Source organism: Scyliorhinus torazame, chromosome 15 (assembly GCF_047496885.1).
Source record: "Scyliorhinus torazame isolate Kashiwa2021f chromosome 15, sScyTor2.1, whole genome shotgun sequence".
Lineage (NCBI taxonomy): Eukaryota > Metazoa > Chordata > Chondrichthyes > Carcharhiniformes > Scyliorhinidae > Scyliorhinus > Scyliorhinus torazame.
The window spans coordinates 138652880-138671344 of record NC_092721.1 but is presented as its reverse complement, the minus strand read 5'-3'; the positions used below and the strand labels follow the sequence as shown (position 1 = coordinate 138671344).

The 18465-nt window shown below is 48.4% G+C and overlaps 1 protein-coding gene across 2 annotated transcripts in view; it reads right to left on the bottom strand.

Annotated features, from left to right (window-relative positions):
* parp4 (poly (ADP-ribose) polymerase family, member 4) overlaps positions 1 to 18465 on the bottom strand; it is a 341167-nt gene that overhangs the window by 103186 nt on the left and 219516 nt on the right. For both annotated transcript variants that reach the window (XM_072476809.1, XM_072476810.1), the window contains 3 exons: positions 11625 to 11724; positions 9242 to 9412; positions 8893 to 8973 (listed from right to left, as the gene is read on the bottom strand). In XM_072476809.1, coding sequence (XP_072332910.1) covers positions 8893 to 8973; positions 9242 to 9412; positions 11625 to 11724 — 352 coding nt within the window. The remainder of the gene's footprint in view (positions 1 to 8892; positions 8974 to 9241; positions 9413 to 11624; positions 11725 to 18465) is intronic.

Genomic DNA, 18465 nt, shown 5'->3' with positions numbered 1-18465 from the left:
ATGGTGGTGCATCTTCACCAGTTCCTGGACCAGGAGAGGATATTGAGATGGGTGTGGTTTAATCGGATGAAGGCTGTCCTCTAAAAAGGGGTGAAGTTTGGGATGTTGCACACGGCTCGCCTCTGGGTGACTTTTAATAGCTGAGAACATTATTTTGGAACACAAGAGGAGGAGATGGAATTTTTAGGAGACAATTGGGGATTGGGGAGGATCCTGGACCTGGACTCGCATCAGTTGATTATTGGGGGTGCGGGGGAACTTTAACACGATCATCGATCCAGGGTTGGACCGGTCGAGCCCGAGTTCGGGAGGTTGTCAGGGGTGGCGAAGGAGCTGAAGGGTTTCATGGAGCGCATGGCGGGGTGGGGATCTCTGGAGGTTTGGGAGGCCAAGGACAAAGGAGTTTTCGTACTTCTCCCATGTGCACAGAGTGTACTCTCAGATTGATTGTTTTGTAGTGGGCAAGACGTTATTGGCGGGGGTGATCGACTTGGAGTACTCAGCGATCGTGGTTTCAGACCACGCGTCGCATTGGGTGGACTTGCAAGTGGATCGGGGGGTGGCCCAATGTCCGTAGTGGAGGCTGGATGTAGGGTTGCTGGTGGATGAGGTGTGTGAGCGGGTGAGCGCCGCCATCCGGGGATATGTGGAACTAAATTATACAGGTGAGGTCTTGGCTGCCACGCTGGGGGAGGTGCCCAAGTTAGGGTTAGGGGGAGTTCATATCGATCCGGGCGCATAGGGAGAAGCAACAGCGAGCAGAGATGGCAAGGTTGGTGGACGAGATTCTGCGGGTGGACAGGAGGTATTCGGAGTACCCGGTAGCTGGATTGTTGAAGGAGAGGCAGATGCTCCAGATGGAGTTTGGACTGGTGTCCACGGGGAAGGCATTAGGGCAGTTGCGGAGGGCCAGAGGGGCAATGTACGAGTACAGGGAGAAGGTTAGTCGGATGCACGCCTACCAACTCAGGAAGCAGAAGGCAGGGAGGGAGGTTGGAAGGGTGAAGGCCGGGAGGGGTATTGTGCTACTGGACCCGGTAGGGGTGAACGAGGTATTTGAGGAGTTTTACAGGAAGCTTTATGAATCGGAGCTCCCGATTGGTGGGGGAGGGAATGCGGTGATTTCTGGATGGGTTGGAGTTCACCAAGGTGGAGGAGGACCTGATAGAGGGGTTTGGGAGCACCTATTGGGCTGGTGGAGGTGATGGAGGGTATGGGGGCAATGCAGTTAGGGAAGGCCCCGGGCCCAGATGGCTTCTCGGTACATTTTATAAAAGGTTTTGGGAGACCTGGAGCCCCTGCTGGTAAGGGCATGTAATGAGGCAAAGGAGAAGGGGGAGCTTCCCCCTCCCAACGTTATCGCAGGCCTCGATATTTTTAATTTCGAAGAAGGTTAAGGACCCAGAGCAGTGTGGGTCCTACTGCCCGATATCACTGCTGAATGTAGATGGCAAGTTATTGGCAAAGGTCTTGGCCTCGCGCATTGAGGACTGTGTGCTGGGGGGTGATAGGGGAAGACCAGACGCGGTTTGTAAAGTGAAGCATCTGTTGGCTAACGTTAGGCATTTGTGTCGTATGTCACATGATTACATGGTGACATCATGAGAGGCATCTGGGAGACTTCCCTCTGTTCCACCTTAGACTTTGAGCAAGCAACACCAAGTCTGATGATCTGGCTAAGTAACCTACAGTGTCCTCGTGGGTAGAGTTAAGGCGGACTTGCAAAGGTGGGATAGTCTCCCATTAATGTTGACTGGCTGGGTCCAATTGATTAAGATGAACATCTTGCCGAGATTTCTATTTTTATTTCAGTGTCACCCTGTGTTCCTGCCCAAGTCATTTTCCCGAAAGGTGGAGCAGCTTATTTCTGGTTTTATTTGGGCGGCGAAGGCCCCGAGGAGTTAAGGGGGGGGGGGTGCTTCTGAGGGAGAGGGCTTTTTAAAAATAAATTTAGAGTACCCAATTATTTTTTTCCAATTAAGGGGCAATTTAGCATGGCCAGTCCACATACCGTTCACATCTTTGGGTTGTGGGGGTGGCACCCATGCGGACATAGGGAGAATGTGCAAACTCTACACGGCCAGTGACCCGGAGACAAAATCGAACCCGGGTCCTCGGCGTCATGAGACAGCAGTGCTTACCATTGCGTCACCGTGCCTCCCAAAGGAAGAGGGCGTGGTGCTGCCAAATTTGCTGTATTATTATTGGGCGGTTTTGTGAGGGCCACGAGGAATCCAGCACAAGTTTGAGAGTCAAGCAGTAAGTAACCTTATTTACAAGAATATGTACAGAGGGCCAGTAGTTCACCACTGGTTCCCTCTCTAGCCGGTACCACACTGGCCAGCTCTATTTATACAGCTGTGCTGCTGCTGATTGTCCCCCCACAACCTCATTGGGGGAGCTCATATTCCTCAAGTAACATGGGGTAACCAATTGTCCACAGCCAATAGGATCCGGGCAAGTTATAACTGCTGCCTAATGCAGAAAAGGTGCTGTTGTGGTGCGGGACCTGAGACTCTCTGGCTTCAGATGGAGTCGGAGTCATGCAGGGGGACAGGTTTGGGGGCATTGGTAACTGCACCACTTCCGTTGGCACCAGCACAATATTCAACGAGTCTAGTGGTGGTGGTCACGCTCAAAATATGGTGGCAACTCTGTCAGCATTTCAAGTTGGGGGCAGCTTCAAGCTTGTCTCCCATTTGTGCTAACCATGGGCTGGACTCTCCGTTTCTGAGACTAAGTGTTGACGCCAACTGAGAATCTCTGTACACTTACGACAGAAAAATCAGCGCCGCACCTGGACTGATTCCGCTACCGTTGAAGGGCTGGCACTGGTGCTATGTGGAACACAATTGATTCCAGTGAAAAACGGTGCAGGTACTCTGGTTCCGTGATCGACACTCGGGAGGCTGACAAGCTGCAGCCACATATACACATTACACTCCTTACACACACTTATCCCAGCCAAAAAGATGGCACTGGTTGCGCTGGAGCCATGCAGCTGATGGGTCAGCTGGGGCCAGAGGGTACCCTAGGGGGGTGCCCTGGGGGGGACACCTATACGACCCGTGGCACCAGGTTCAAAGCGGGATGTTAGCGGTGTGCACAGGCAGCTGCATGGCTGCCTTGCCAGTTGTGGCAATGGTGCTCCATGCCCGTCCACACCGACCCCACAGCCCACCTCCTGGTCACCCCCCACTATTGCCCGCAGTCCTGGCAGAAGCCCCCAACCAGCGGCACAACTGTCAGCAAACTATGGTAATGTTGGACACCTTCCATACCCCTTCCTCTCTCCTCCTGAGCAGCCGCCACGCCGGTTTCATGATTTTTAAAAGCACAAGTGAACCACGCCATTGGGAACTTAGCCCATTGGAGGCAGAGAATCACGGAGGCCGCAGAGAGAACCGGGTCGGACCCACTAATGATATGCAAACAGTGCCTACTGTACGTGTAGAGTGAAACATATTAACGTTGTTTTCGAGGTGCTGGAGCATTGCGATTTGGCGTTAAATCAGCGCCTGCCGTGACTTTATGCGTCGGAACCAATTCTCCGCCCAATCGCCTTTCCCGATTTTGGCGTTAGCTAATGGAGAATCCCGCCACACCAGTTTGAGCTGGCAAGGTTGGATGTCACATTTTGTGCTTGGAGGGAGAGAGGGCTCGAGAGAGTGGGGGATTTACTTTTGGAGGGGCGGTTTGCCAGCTTGATGGAGCTGAAGGAAAAATTTGGGCTGTTAGACTCGGGCATGTTTAGGTACCTCCAGGTGCGGAGCTTTGTCAAGAGTTTTTTTTCAGCTTTCGCGGTGGTGCAACGATCTTCCTCACTGGAGCAGATTCTCTCCTGTTGGGGTCGGAGGAGGGCAGCATATCCGGCATGAATACACAGATAGCAGGGAAGAGTTGAATTCGGTGGAAGGGGTGAAAGCGAAATGGGTGGAGGAATTGGGGCCAATAGAGGATTGGGGGGGGTGGAGTGCGGCGCTGCAGAGGGTGAATGCTACATTGTCATGTGCGAGACTGGGACATATTCAGTTAAAGATAGTGTTTCGAGTGCACCTCACTAAGGTGAGGATAAGCATTTTGTTTGAGGGGGTGGAGGACAGGTGCAAGCGATGCGATGTTCAAGGGAGCCCGCACACCGCGCCCACATGTTTTGGTCCTATTCTTAGCTGGCGGGTTTCTGAAGGTTCCTTTTTGATACTATAATTATGATCCTAAATAGCAAGCCAGAACCTTGCCCCCGGCGGCTATTTTGGGAGTTTCGGATGTGCCGGAGCTGCAGGGGTGCCTGGGCAGATATCCTGACCTTTTGTCTCGTTGGTGGTGCGGAGGCAGGTTCTGTTGGGCTGGAGGTTGGCAACACCGATTGTTTTGCCGTGGCTAGGGGATTTGATGGCACTTTTGCACCTTGAGAAGGTAAAATACACAGTGAGAGTCAATTGAAGGGTTCTATTGGAGATGGCGGCCGTTTATATTGCACTTCAGAGAATAGGTCACTGTTAGCTGTTTGGGGGGGGGTGGTAGCTGGGGGGAGAGTTTCTTGCCTTTTTCTATTTTGTTTCTCTTGTTTCTTTTGGTAGGTTGTAGGGAGGATTGTATGGGGCTGGCGTTTTATTAAAGGTATTTGTATGTTTTGTAATTTTGTATAAAATGTTAAAACCCTTAAATAAAAACATTTGAAAAAAGTAATCTAAGAATCATTGAATCAACTAAGTATGGCAACTTTTTCATCCTTTGTTTCTACTGTGAAGAAAGAACAGAACTAAAACATAACATTAAATGACTCCACCTCCACAGCTACATAGCATAGAGAATTTGAAATATTTGTGACCCTTATTTTAAAACAATGTCCCCTAGTTCTTGATTCCCCATGATAGAACATAGAACATAGAACATTGCAGCGCAGTACAGGCCCTTCGGCCCTCGATGTTACGCCGACCTGTGAAACCACTCTAAAGCCCATCTACACTATTCCCTTATCGTCCATATGTCTATCCAATGACCATTTGAATGTCCTTAGTGTTGGCAATGGAAAACATCCTCTCAGCTGATGTGTTGGGTACTCTGCTACATAGACGAACCAACACGGTTGCGAATGGTACAACTCAGTTTTATTGCTAACATCTATTTACAGTGGTAAACTGGTTACTGAGGTTCGATCATAACCCTAGAATCTGTGGACCTAATTCCTAATACTATCTTGTAGTGGCACTCAGCACACGGTGGATGGGTGAGTGGCTTGCTATGAGCTCTGTGCCCTGAGCTGTCTCCTGCTGGAATGCTCAGGAAGTGTCGTGTTCCCTGTTTTGTACTGTGTATGCTCTTGCCTGTGATTGGCTGTGGTGTTGTGTGTGTGTTGATTGGTCCGTTGATCTGTCCATCAGTATGTATGTATGTTTGTGCTATGATGTTTACCTGAATATCATGACAATAACCTCTCAGTCTTCTAAATATCATTGAGTAAAGCCCAACCTACTCAACCTTTCCTCATATGATGACCCCATCATCCCAGGAATTAACCTAGTGGTCATTCTCTGAACTGCTTCCAATGCACATCTATCCCTCCATAAATAAAGAGACCAAAGCTGCATGCAGTATACCAGGTATGGTCACATCCACATCTAATACAGATGTAGCAAGACTACTCCCTTTCTATTGGAATGGCAACATTCCTTTTGCCGCCTCAATTACGTATTGCAGCGACATGCTACGTTTTCGTGCTTCATGTACAGACACCTCGATCTGTCTGTCCTGCAGCATTCCGCAGTCTCTCTCTAGTTAAATAATATTTTGCTTTTCTAGTCTCCCTAACAGTGTAGACAATTTCACATTTCCCAACAATTTGCTCCATTTACCAAATTTTTTGCCCACTTCCTTAACTTATCTTTATCCCTTCACTAACTCTGTGTCTTGCTCACAACCGCTTTTCCATCTATTTGGCTACAATACACTCTGTCTTTTCATCAAGTTACGAATATAGATTGTAAATAGTTTTTAAAAAATAAATTTAAAGTACCCAATTAATTTTTTTTCCAATTAAGGGGCAATTTAGCGTGGCCAATCCACCTACCCTGCACATCTTTGGATTATGGGAGTGAGACCCACGCAGACACGGGAAGAATGTGCAAACTCCAAACGGACAGTGACCTGGGGCCAGGATCGGACCCAGATCTTCGGCTCCTTGAGGCAGCCTATGCCACCGTGCCACCTTAGATTATAAATAGTTGAGCAGTGATCACTTTGGTATCCCAATATTTACATTTTTGTCTGTTGTTAGCCAATCCTCTATCTATGGTGAAAAATTACCCCAAACATGCTCTTGTAATGTACTTTTTTTGATCACCAGCTGTCTCTAACCAGTAACAATGTGTTCCAGCCACAAGAGATACACAAGATTGACCCAGTGATATCGCTCTCTCAATTTTCTGTTCTATCTTTTTATCTGTTCTTGGATGTTGATAACTTCTTTTTTTTGGAAATTTTTTATTTAAAACAAATTTGTAACATTTACAGAGAGAAAAAAAGGCCCTATGCAAAGAGCCTTAACATAGTGAAAACGAACAGTGGGAAAGAATAAACATGTTAATAAGGCACTTTCCCCTATCAGCTCTGTTTGCCCATGCCACACGTGTTCAACTAAACTAATGCGGCTCTACCCTCTCCTCCCCCCCCCCCCCCCCCCCCCCCACCCCCTCCCCCAACCCCCTCGTTGCAATCTCCCCAAAACACCCTAAGCAGTGCGCCCTCCAGCCCCCGCTCTCTGTCCAGGCTGAAAACAATCTTGGATAGAACATTACAGTACAGGATAATTTAACAAACCGCCGCCACACAAAAGCTCTGAGAGCCCAGAGTCCTTTAGTTCAAGTCCAGCTTCTTATTTTAATAAAAGTCCACTCCTAGTCAGAGCAAGTTAGGTTAACAGACCGCCGCCACTCTACAGCACTGAAAAAACTAAGTGCCCGTTAGTTCAAGTCCAACTTCTTATCTTTAATGAAAACCCAAACCTGTTCTTGTGTCTCAAAGTAGTAGTGGAGTTCCTCAAACGTAATCCAAAGCTTCGCAGGATACAGCATTCCAAACCTCACCTTTTTGTAGAGGGCTGCCTTTACCTTGATGAATCCTGCACGCCTCTTGGTCAGCTCCGTTCCAAAGTCCTGGTAAATGTGCACCTCGCAGTTCTCCCATCTGCTGCTCCTCTCCGCCTTGGCCCATCGCAGCACACGTTCCCTGTCAGCCAGCCGGTGAAAGCGGACCACCAAGGCCCTCGGTCGGTCACCCGTCCTGGGCTTCCTTGCGGGGGTTCTATGCGCCCCATCCAACTCCAGGGGTCGAGGGAATGCTTCCGGTCCCATCAGCACCTCGAGCATACCCATCACGTATGCACCCACATCCGATCCCTCGCAGCCCTCGGGGAGGCCAACGATCCTCAAATTCTGCCTCCTGGTTCTGTTCCCCAGCTCTTCAAGCTGCTCCTGCATGCTCCTCTGGCGGGAGTTCAGCTCCTCCACCTCGTGCTCCAGCTCTGTTACCGTGTCCGCCTTGCTGGAGAGCTTCACCTCGACGTCCCTGAGCGCCTTCTCTTGGACCGCCTGTGTCTCGACCATTCGGTCCATTACCGCCCTCATCGGGTCCAACGTGTCCCTCTTCAGTTCGGCGAAGCAATTCTTGAAGAACTCCATCTGTTGCTCTCTTGGCCAGTGGGCCTCCGCTCCCTGGTCCCTGTCGTCCGCCATGCTTCGCCGCCCGGTCTGGGGTCCCCGCTGCTCCCGCTTCTATCCTTGCCGCTCCAGTCGACCACTTCTGGTCCAGCTGTCCATACCCCGGGGGGAAAGCCTCTTCCCTATCGTCCCCTCCACCGATTCAGGTCGCCAGGTCCCGAAAAAGTCCGTTGGAAAAGGTCCGTTTGCCCATCGCGGGCGGGAGCGATCCGACCTGCGACCTGCTTCCTCGAGGGCGCCACCGGAAGTCGATGTTGATAACTTTTAAGACCAGCACTGCTGTGACAGAAGCTCAGTTACATGAACACTGTAGCTCAAATTTCCTGTGTTACCATGTTACATAAAAACCATAGAATCCCTACAGTGCAGAAGGAGGCCATTCGGCCCAATGAGCCTGCACCAGCCTTTGCTCGGATAGAGCCCCTACCTAGGCCCAAACCCCCGCTCCTATCCCCGTAACCCCACATAACCTGCACATCTTTGGACTGTAGGAGGAAACCGGAGCACCCGGAAGAATCCAACGCAGAACGGGGAGAAAATGCAGACTCCACACAGACAGTCACCCAAGGTCGGAATCTACCCTGGGTCCCTGGCACCGTGAGGCAGCGATGCTAACCACTGCTGGTTACAGAAATAATATTTTGTCCTCCATGATCATTCTAACATATTAGCACCCATTGTATGCCTTCTGTCTAATAACTATCAATACCAAATGATAACAGTTGAAACAGTGGATATCAATGTCCCACTTTTGATATTTATATACATATCAAAACAAATGACTGGAATTAAAGTCTTGCATCTGATCACCGCCCATGTATTCTTCAGTAAGTACACTCACACAGTTTGGTCTTATTTGTGTTTTTACAAATAATTCCTACATTTAATTTTTAAAAAATAAATTTAGAGTGCCCAATTCATTTTTTCCAATTAAGGGGCAATTTAGCATGACCAATCCCACCTACCCTCCACATGTTTGGGTTGTGGGGGCGAAACCCACGCAAACACGGGGCGAATGTGCAAACTCCACATGGACAGTGACCCAGAAGCCGGGATCGAATCTGGGACCTCGGCGCCTTGGTGCAGCAGTGCTAACCACTGCAACACTGTGCTGCCCAATTCCTACATTTATGTTAATTAAAACTGTTTTGAGAGAGGAGAATTGACAGTGTACCTTTCCCTTTGTCTTTTGCAGTTCAGTGGTGGAAACAATGGTGCTCACTTCTTGGTTATTGATCACAGCTGAGAGTGTAGCCTGATGTACACAAAAAAGAGTGATTAAAACATATACACATAATCTTAAACCTGAATTATAAGTTTTAATAATTACATTCTTCCAAAGTAATACTCCCCTTCCAAGGTTCCTAAGTCCTAAAATTCTAATATGATACTGAAATTGGACATGTGATTTCCAGACTAGACGATGTAAAGACACACTTAAAATGAAAACTGTGCAGAGATCTTAATACATTTTAGTCCGAAGTAATGTAAATGATCTTTAAAAGGAATAAAGTAAATCTCACCTGAGTACAATGTGGCACAAAGCCATAGATGAGCAATCTTGAATTGCTGAATACAGAGTGAATCTGTGCAGGGGCTTGGACTGGATCCGGAACATTGAGATTAAATCTCTCCCACTTAACAGAAATTGAACTGCAGCCTGGTTGAGTGACTCGATTTACCTGAGATAGAACCTATCATAAAGAAATCACCTATTAGGTTAAAGCCAGTATAAATGAAAGTGTGCATTAACTTACAGCAAGCTGAAAAAATGATCAGTTCTCTGCCTTTAAACATCAACTCTAAGGTGAAGAAAAATCTGGAGCAAGAATTGTTCAAAGCACTCTCACATTTTACAAAAGGAAAATAATTCACATAAAAAACTTTCACCCCTTTGAAAGATTCAGCTTTTCAGTTATGAAGGCACAATTGTTCCAGAGAGTTCCTGCCCCTCAGTATGGTTTTTCAGGGTCAACAGCTTCACAAAGAGTCTCAGACAGGTGGGAAGCCATGTTTCCACTAAGTTGCATGAACCTGAAAGATACCACACAGACTTTGCCCCTTATGTGGCTTGCAAAAAAAAGTATAAAGTGACTGCACAAGAAAAAAACTGGCTAAGCACAAAAACAACATTTTGAAGATAATATTATTTACAGTTACATTCCCCGTAATTTACAATAGAAATATGTGCTAAGTAATATTCCTTAGAAAAAAGGACAGGCATTTGAAAGGAAAGAAGGACTTTGCTTTCCATTTAATAAATGTGAATGAATTAAGCACACATTATGCAGAAACATCAGCATTACAAGTCAGCATAGTTCTATTATCTGAAGACGATGGCAGAATTCAATCAAAAAATTCCAAGTATCATTTTGAGCGAATTTGGTGGGGTATTTACTGACGGCTTTTTGGGTAAGATCTAAAATAGCTTTCACGCACACTTTGTCATTTTTTGGGGCCTTGGAGAATTATTTACCTGTCTAGCCCACACTTAGAAATGTTTAAACGGTGTGGAGCTGAACTCCCTGGCAAGAGTGGCTCCTCAGAGATTGGGCTGCCATTCTGAAAGGGTGAAGATCTCTAAGTGAGCTTGAGGGTAATCTAAGTACAGTACATCCACCGGCTTCCCCTTGATCCACAGCATGTCTTGTTTCTTCAAAGAACTCAATAAATTGGTTAAACATGATCCCTTTCACAAAACCATGCTGATTCTGTCTGGTAACCTTGTATTTTTCTAAGTTATGCCTGTGGTTTCCCACTTTGTTTCCCTTCCATTTTAAATAAATGAGTTACATTCACTATTTTCCAATCTAATGGGACCTTCCCCAAATCCATGGAATTTTGGAAAATTAAAACCAATGCAACAACTATCTCACTAGCCACTTCTTTAAAGACCCTAGGTTGAAGTCCTCAGGACCAGGCGGCTTGTCAGCCCACAGTTCCAGCAATTTACTCAGTGCCACTTCCCTGAGTTCCTCCCTCTTTGCCATTTCCTGATTTACAGTTATTTCTGGGATGTTACTTGTATACTCTATAGTGAAAACTGATACAAAATACCTGTTCATCTGCCATCTCCATATTTTCCATTATTAATTCCCCAAACTCACTTTCTCTGGGACTGATGCTCACTTTGTGAAATTATTTATTTTTTCAATATCAGAGAAACTCTTAGTAAGCTTTTATAATTCTAGATAACTTTCTCTCGCACTCTAAATTTTCCCTCCTTATTAATCTTTTAGTAATTATTTTCTGTTTTTTATATTCTGCCCAATCTTCTGACCTGCCACCCATCTTTGCGTCATTATATGCCTTTTCTTAAGTTTGATACTCAGCATGAACGCTGACTGATTTCTTTTCCCATTTCTGCATATCGATTGAAGTAGTGTTTTATCGTCATCCCAATAATTTTTACCTCGTCTCTATAGTTCAAAGTACCAAGGCTCCTTCAACAGCACCTTCCAAACCCACAACTTCTACCACCTAGAAGGACAAGGGCAACAGATGCATGGAAACACCACCACCTACAAGTTTCCCTCAAAGCCACATTTCATCCTAACTTGGAAACGTATCGTTGTTCCTTCACTGTCACGGGATCAACATTTTGGAACTCCCTCCCTAACAGCACTGTGGGTACCTGCATCACATGGTCTACAGTGGTTCAAGAAGGCAGCTCATCCACCCCTTCTCAAGAGCAATTAGGGATGGGCAATAAATGCAGACCTATCCAATAAGGCCCATGTCCCGTGAAAGAACAAAGAAAAATGCCACTGAGGGCGCTGTTTTCCATCCATTGTTTTAATTCACATCTTGATGAGCTCAAAGTCATGTTTCCATCTCTCAAATTATTTTCTTTTAAAAAGTCTTAAAAACACACCAAAACGAATCCTAAGGCCAAAAAAGACCTACCTTTTCTTTCCAGCTGAATTTGGTATTCTTATCAAAAACCTCATGTGCTCCTCCCCCATACTGTGCCAAGATTCGAAGTATATGGCGATTCACTGTTGATCTAATTAGAAATACAATAATTAAATGTTCCGCATGTCATCATGCTGCAATATATGCTATTTGGATCATGTATTGTAGCCCATAGCTAACGTTTACCACATGTAGAAAGCTGAATTCCTTAATTAACCCTGGTTAAATAGAGAAATCCCAAAATATTAAGTAACTGGATTATGTGGTGGATGGAGAAGGGTGAAGAGCAACTTTGATATTGTCAGTCCTTCCACAATTGAGGTTTAAACCAGTCAGAAAGAGGGAGAGGGGAAACATCTGTAAGAAATTACAATGATCTGATGGTCTTCAATAGTCATAAATGGATAAAGCAATGCTGTAATATCTTTTAAACATTTTTTAAAATATATATTTTATTCAAATTTTTTGGCCAAACAAAATACAAAGGTTTTCCTTTTTACAACAGTAAAACAGTATAAATAACAGTGGCCGTTTTTAACAAATAAATAAATAATATATAAACTAAATGGCAACTGCCATATCAAAAATAATAACTCTCCAAAAATAAAATCAAACAATCCAATATACATAGCCTAATACAAATATCTATACAAAAACACTCCTGAGGACCCGCCCGGGCCCCCCCCCCCTCCCCCCTGGGTTGCTGCTGTTACCTTCCCATTTCCTTTATCGTTCTGCGAGGTAGTCAATGAACGGTTGCCACCGCCTGGTGAACCCTTGAGCCGAACCCCTTAGTGCGAACTTTATCCGTTCTAGTTTTATAAACCCTGCCATGTCATTTATCCAGGTCTCCACGCCCGGGGGTTTGGCTTCCTTCCACATAAGCAATATCCTTCGCCGGGCTACTAGGGACGCAAAGGCCAAGACATCAGCCTCTTTTGCTTCCTGCACTCGTGGCTCTTCTGCAACCCCGAATATAGCCAACCCCCAGCCTGGCTCGACCCGGACCCCCACCACTTTCGAAAGCACTTTTGCCGCCCCCACCCAGAACCCCTGTAGTGCCGGACATGACCAAAACATGTGGGTGTGGTTTGATGGGCTTCTCGAGCATCTCCCACACCTATCCTCTACCCCGAAAAATTTACTGAGCCTTGTTCCGGTCATATGCGCCCTGTGTAAAACCTTGAATTGTACCAGGCTTAGCCTGGCGCACGAGGATGACGAGTTTACCCTACGTAGGGCATCAGCCCACAGCCGCTCCTCAATCTCTTCCCCCAGCTCTTCTTCCCATTTCCCCTTCAGCTCATCCACCATGATCTCCCCCTCGTCCCTCATTTCCCTGTATATATCCGACACCCTACCATCCCCCACCCATGTTCCTGAGATCACTCTATCGGGAGCTGCGGGAATTCCCTCACCTGCTGCCTCGCAAAAGCCCTCAGTTGCATGTATCGAAATTCATTCCCTTGGGGCAACCCATATTTTTCCGTCAGCGCTCCCAGACTCGCAAACGTCCCGTCTACGAACAGATCTCTCAGTTGCACAACCCCACCTCTCTGCCATGCTCCAAATCCCCCATCCATTCTCCCCGGGACAAACCTATGGTTATTTCTTATCGGGGACCGCACCGAGGCTCCCGTCCTTCCCCTATGTCGTCTCCACTGCCCCCAAATTTTTAGTGTTGCCACCACCACTGGACTTGTGGTGTATTTCTTCGGGGAGAACGGCAACGGCGCCGTCACCATTGCTTGTAGGCTGGTTCCTTTGCAGGACGCCATCTCCAATCTCTTCCACGCCGCTCCCTCCCCTTCTCCCATCCACTTACACACCATTGAGATATTGGCGGCCCAGTAGTATTCACTTAGGCTCGGTAGTGCCAGCCCCCTCCCTATCCCTGTTACGCTGCAAGAACCCCCTCCTCACTCTCGGGGTCTTCCCGGCCCACACAAAACTCATGACACTTTTCTCAATTCTCTTGAAAAAAGCCTTCGTGACCATCACCGGAAGACACTGAAACACAAAAAGGAATCTCGGGAGGACTACCATTTTGACCGGCCGCACCCTACCCACCAGTGACAGGGCCACCATGTCCCATCTCTTGAAATCCTCCTCCATCTGTTCCACCAATCTTGTTAAATTAAGCCTATGTAAGGTTCCCCAACTCCTGGCTATCTGAATCCATAAGTACCGGAAATCTCTTGTTACCTTCCTCAGCGGTAAGTCGTCTATTCCCCTGCTCTGCTCCCCCGGATGCACCACAAACAACTCACTCTTCCCCATATTCAATTTATACCCCGAAAATTCCCCAAACTCCCTGAGTGTCTGCATTATCTCAGGCATCCCCTCCACTGGGTCCGCAACATACAGCAATAAATCATCTGCATACAAGGATACCCGGTGCTCTTCTCCTCCCCTGAGTACTCCCCTCCACTTCCTGGAGCCCCTCAGTGCTATAGCCAGGGGCTCAATCGCCAATGCAAACAGTAACGGAGACAGGGGACACCCCTGCCTCGTCCCTCTATGAAGACGGAAGTAGTCAGACCTCTGTCTGTTCGTGACCACGCTTGCCACCAGGGCCCTATACAGCAGCTGTACCCATCCGATATACCCTTCTCCAAAACCAAATCTCCTCAGCACCTCCCACAGATAATCCCACTCCACTCTGTCAAATGCTTTCTCGGCGTCCATCGCCACCACTATCTCCGCCTCCCCCTCTGGTGGGGGCATCATCATTACCCCTAGCAACCTCCGTATGTTCGTGTTCAGCTGTCTCCCCTTAACGAACCCAGTTTGATCCTCGTGGACCACCCCCGGGACACAGTCCTCTATCCTCGTCGCCATCACATTAGCCAGGAGCTTAGCATCTACATTTAAAAGGGAAATGGGCCTGTAGGACCCACGCTGCAGCGGGTCTTTTTCCTTCTTCAAAAGGAGCGATATCGTTGCCTCCGACATAGTCGGGGGCAGCTGCCCCCCTTCCCTGGCCTCATTAAAGGTTCTCGTCAAAAGCGGGGCCAGTAGGTCCATATACTTCCTATAAAATTTCACCGGGAATCCGTCCGATCCCGGGGCCTTCCCCGCCTGCATGCTCCCAATCCCTTTTACCACCTCCTCCATCTCAATCTGTGCTCCCAGTCCCGCCCTCTCCTGCTCCTCCACCTTAGGGAATTCCAGCTGATCCAGGAAATGCATCATTCCCTCCTTCCCTTCCGGGGGCTGAGCCTTATATAACCTCTCATAGGATGCCTTGAACACCCCGTTCACTCTCTCCGCTACCCGTTCCATCTCTCCCTCCTCATCTCTCACCCCACCCATCTCCTTCGCTGCTCCCCTCTTCCTCAATTGGTGGGTCAGTAGCCGACTCGCCTTCTCTCCATACTCATATTGTACACCCTGTGCCCTCCTCCACTGTGCCTCTGCCTTACCCGTGGTCAGCAGGTCAAATTCCACATGTAGCCTTTGCCTTTCCCTGTACAGTCCCTCCTCCGGTGCCTCCGCATATTGCCTGTCCACCCTCAAAAGTTCTTTCAGCAATCGCTCCCTTTCTTTACCCTCTTGCTTCCCTTTATGTGCCCTTATGGATATCAGTTCCCCTCTAAACACTGCCTTCAACGCCTCCCAGACCACTCCCACCTGAACCTCTCCATTGTCATTATGCTCCAAGTACCTTTCGATGCACCCCCTCACCCTTAAACATACCCCCTCATCCGCCAATAAGCCCATATCCATTCTCCAGAGTGGGTGCTGTTCTTTTTCCTCTCCTACCTCCAGGTCTACCCAATGTAGAGTGTGGTCCGAAATGGCTATGGCCGTATATTATGTCCCTGTCACCTTCGGAATCAGTGCCCTTCCCAAGACAAAAAAGTCTATCCGTGAGTATACTTTGTGAACATGGGAGAAAAATGAGAACTCCTTACTCCTAGGCCTAATAAATCTCCAGGGGTCTACCCCTCCCATCTGTTCCATGAAGTCCTTGAGTATCCTGGGCGCTGCCGGCCTCCTCCCGGTCCTGGACCTCGACCAGTCCAGCCCTGGATCAAGCACCGTATTGAAGTCTCCCCCCATTACCAACTTTCCCGCCTCCAGGTCCGGGATAAGTCCCAACATACGCCTCATAAAATTTGCATCATCCCAGTTCGGGGCATATACGTTCACCAGAACCACCGCCTCCCCTTGCAATCTGCCACTCACCATCACATATCTACCCCCACTATCCGCCACTATGGTCTTTGCCTCAAACAGTACCCGTTTCCCCACTAAAATAGCCACCCCCCTGTTCTTCGCATCTAAACCCGAATGAAACACCTGCCCCACCCATCCTTTACGTAGTCTGACCTGGTCTATCAGTTTCAGATGCATCTCCTGCAACATAATCACATCTGCCTTTAATTTCTTTAGGTGTGCGAGTACCCGTGCCCTTTTAATCGGCCCGTTCAGCCCTCTCACGTTCCACGTGATCAGCCGGGTTGGGGGGCTCTTTACCCCCCCCCTTGTCGACTAGCCATCCCCTTTTTTAACCCAGCTCCTCACCCGGTTCCCACGTACCCGTATATCCCCCCGACGGCGCCCTCCCGCCTCGACCACCCCATCCCATAACAGCTCCCCCTTCTCCTTAGCAGCAGCAACCCAGTTAACCCCTCCCACCCCCCTCCGCTAGATCCCCCTCTAGCGTAGTTGCACCCCCCATGTTGCTCCCAGAAGTCAGCGAACTCTGGCTGACCTTGGCTTCCCCCCTTGTCCTCGGCCCCCACTGTGCGAGGCCCCCTCCTTTCTGTGTCCCTGTTCCCGCCATAATTACCATAGCGCGGGAATAAAGCCCGCGTTTCCCACTCGGCCCCACCCCTAATGGCCGCCGCCCACAGTTCCTCATACTCCCCCCCCACCCCCCAACATGGGGAAGAGAGAAAAGTTACAGGATCGCAAAACTAACAAATTGAAGAAGAAAAAAAAACATCCCCCCTCGCCCCACATAATCACCCCACCACTTTGTCCCAAAAGTTCTTTCTCTCGCCAGACTATTCCAGATTCTCATCCACAATGAATGTCCACGCCTCTTCTGCCGTCTCAAAGTAGTGGTGCTTCCCTTGGTGTGTGACCCACAATCTCGCCGGTTGCAACATTCCAAACTGGATCTTCTTTTTGTGAAGCACCGCCTTAGCCCGATTAAAACTTGCCCTCCTTCTCGCCACCTCCGCACTCCAATCCTGGTATACGCGGATCACCGCGTTCTCCCACCTACAGCTCCGAGTTTTCTTCTCCCATCTGAGGACCGTCTCTCTGTCATTATAGTGGAGAAACCTCACCACTATAGCTCGGGGTATTTCTCCAGCCTTCGGTCTTCGTGCCAAAACTCGATAAGCTCCCTCCACCTCCAAAGGGCCCGTTGGGGCCTCCGATCCCATTAGCGAGTGAAGCATCGTGCTCACATATGTCCCGACGTCTGCCCCTTCTGCGCCTTCGGGAAGACCCAGAACCCTTAGATTCTTCCTCCTCGCGTCATTCTCCATTACTTCCAACCTTTCCACACACCTTTTGTGCTGTGCCTCGTGCGTTTCTGCCTTCACCACCAGGCCCTGTATTTCGTCTTCGTTTTCAGCAGCCTTTGCCTTCACGACCCGAAGCTCCAGCTCTTGGGTCCTCTGCTCCTCCTTTAGCCCTTCAATCGCCTGTAATATCGGGGCCAACAGCTCCTTCTTCAACTCCTTTTTCAGCTCTTCCACACAGCGCCGCAAGAACTCTTGTTGGTGCGGGCCCCATAACAAGCGGCCACCTTCCGACGCCATCTTGCTTTGAGCTCCCCTTCCTTGCCGCTGCTCCAGAGGATCCTCCTCAATCCGGCCGCTATCCTCTCCCTTATCCATGCGTGTCCGGGGGGATTCCCTTCTGGTTTACCGCACAGTGTTTTTGGCCGTTTAAATTGCCGTTCTGGCTCCTATCAAGAGCCCAAAAGTCCGTTCCAACGAAAAAGTCCGCCGAAACGTGCAACTTAGCTGGTCATCGCCGCACCTGGAAGTCCGCTGTAATATCTTTTGATGCTCTGCTATGGAGTGTTGGTTATGCATTTATGACCACAATGTCCTATATGGGGCAGTCGTAACTTCAGCAATACCATGAGAGAAACAAGCCAAATGGAGACCAGACATTTAAAAAAAGAAAAATGGAATGGGGTTGGGGGGGCAGGGAGTCACTGTGAACTGCTTTTAAACCTCTGCTCAATAAAGTAGATTGACATAGCAAATGAGACAGTAGAAATTCAAACTCAAAGATAGCATGGTCAAAGGTGCAGTTTATATGGAGGGTGTAGTTATAGGGGATTCCCTGGTTGGAAAAATTGATGGAAAAATTTAGGGCAGCATGGTAGCATTGTGGATAGCACAATTGCTTCACAGCTCCAGGGTCCCAGGTTCGATTCCCGGCTTGGGTCACTGTCTGTGCGGAGTCTCCACATCCTCCCCGTGTGTGCGTGGGTTTCCTCCAGGTGCTCCGGTTTCCTCCCACAGTCCAAAGATGTGCAGGTTAGGTGGATTGGCCATGCTAAATTGTCCTTAGTGTCTAAAATTGCCCCTAGTGTTGGGTGGGGTTACTGGGTTCTGGGGATAGGGTGGAGGTGTGGACCTTGGGTTGGGTGCTCTTTCCAAGAGCTGGTGCAGACTCGATGGGCCAAATGGCCTCCTTCTGCACTGTAAATTCTATGTTCTACGTGCTTTGCAACAATAATACGTACAATGAGTTGTCCACCTAGAGATAAAAGAGAAAATATTGAGGAAATGATAAGGGATACTCAAAAGGACTGAAATATACCTTATGACTTGCTCTGGTATACTTCCACTGT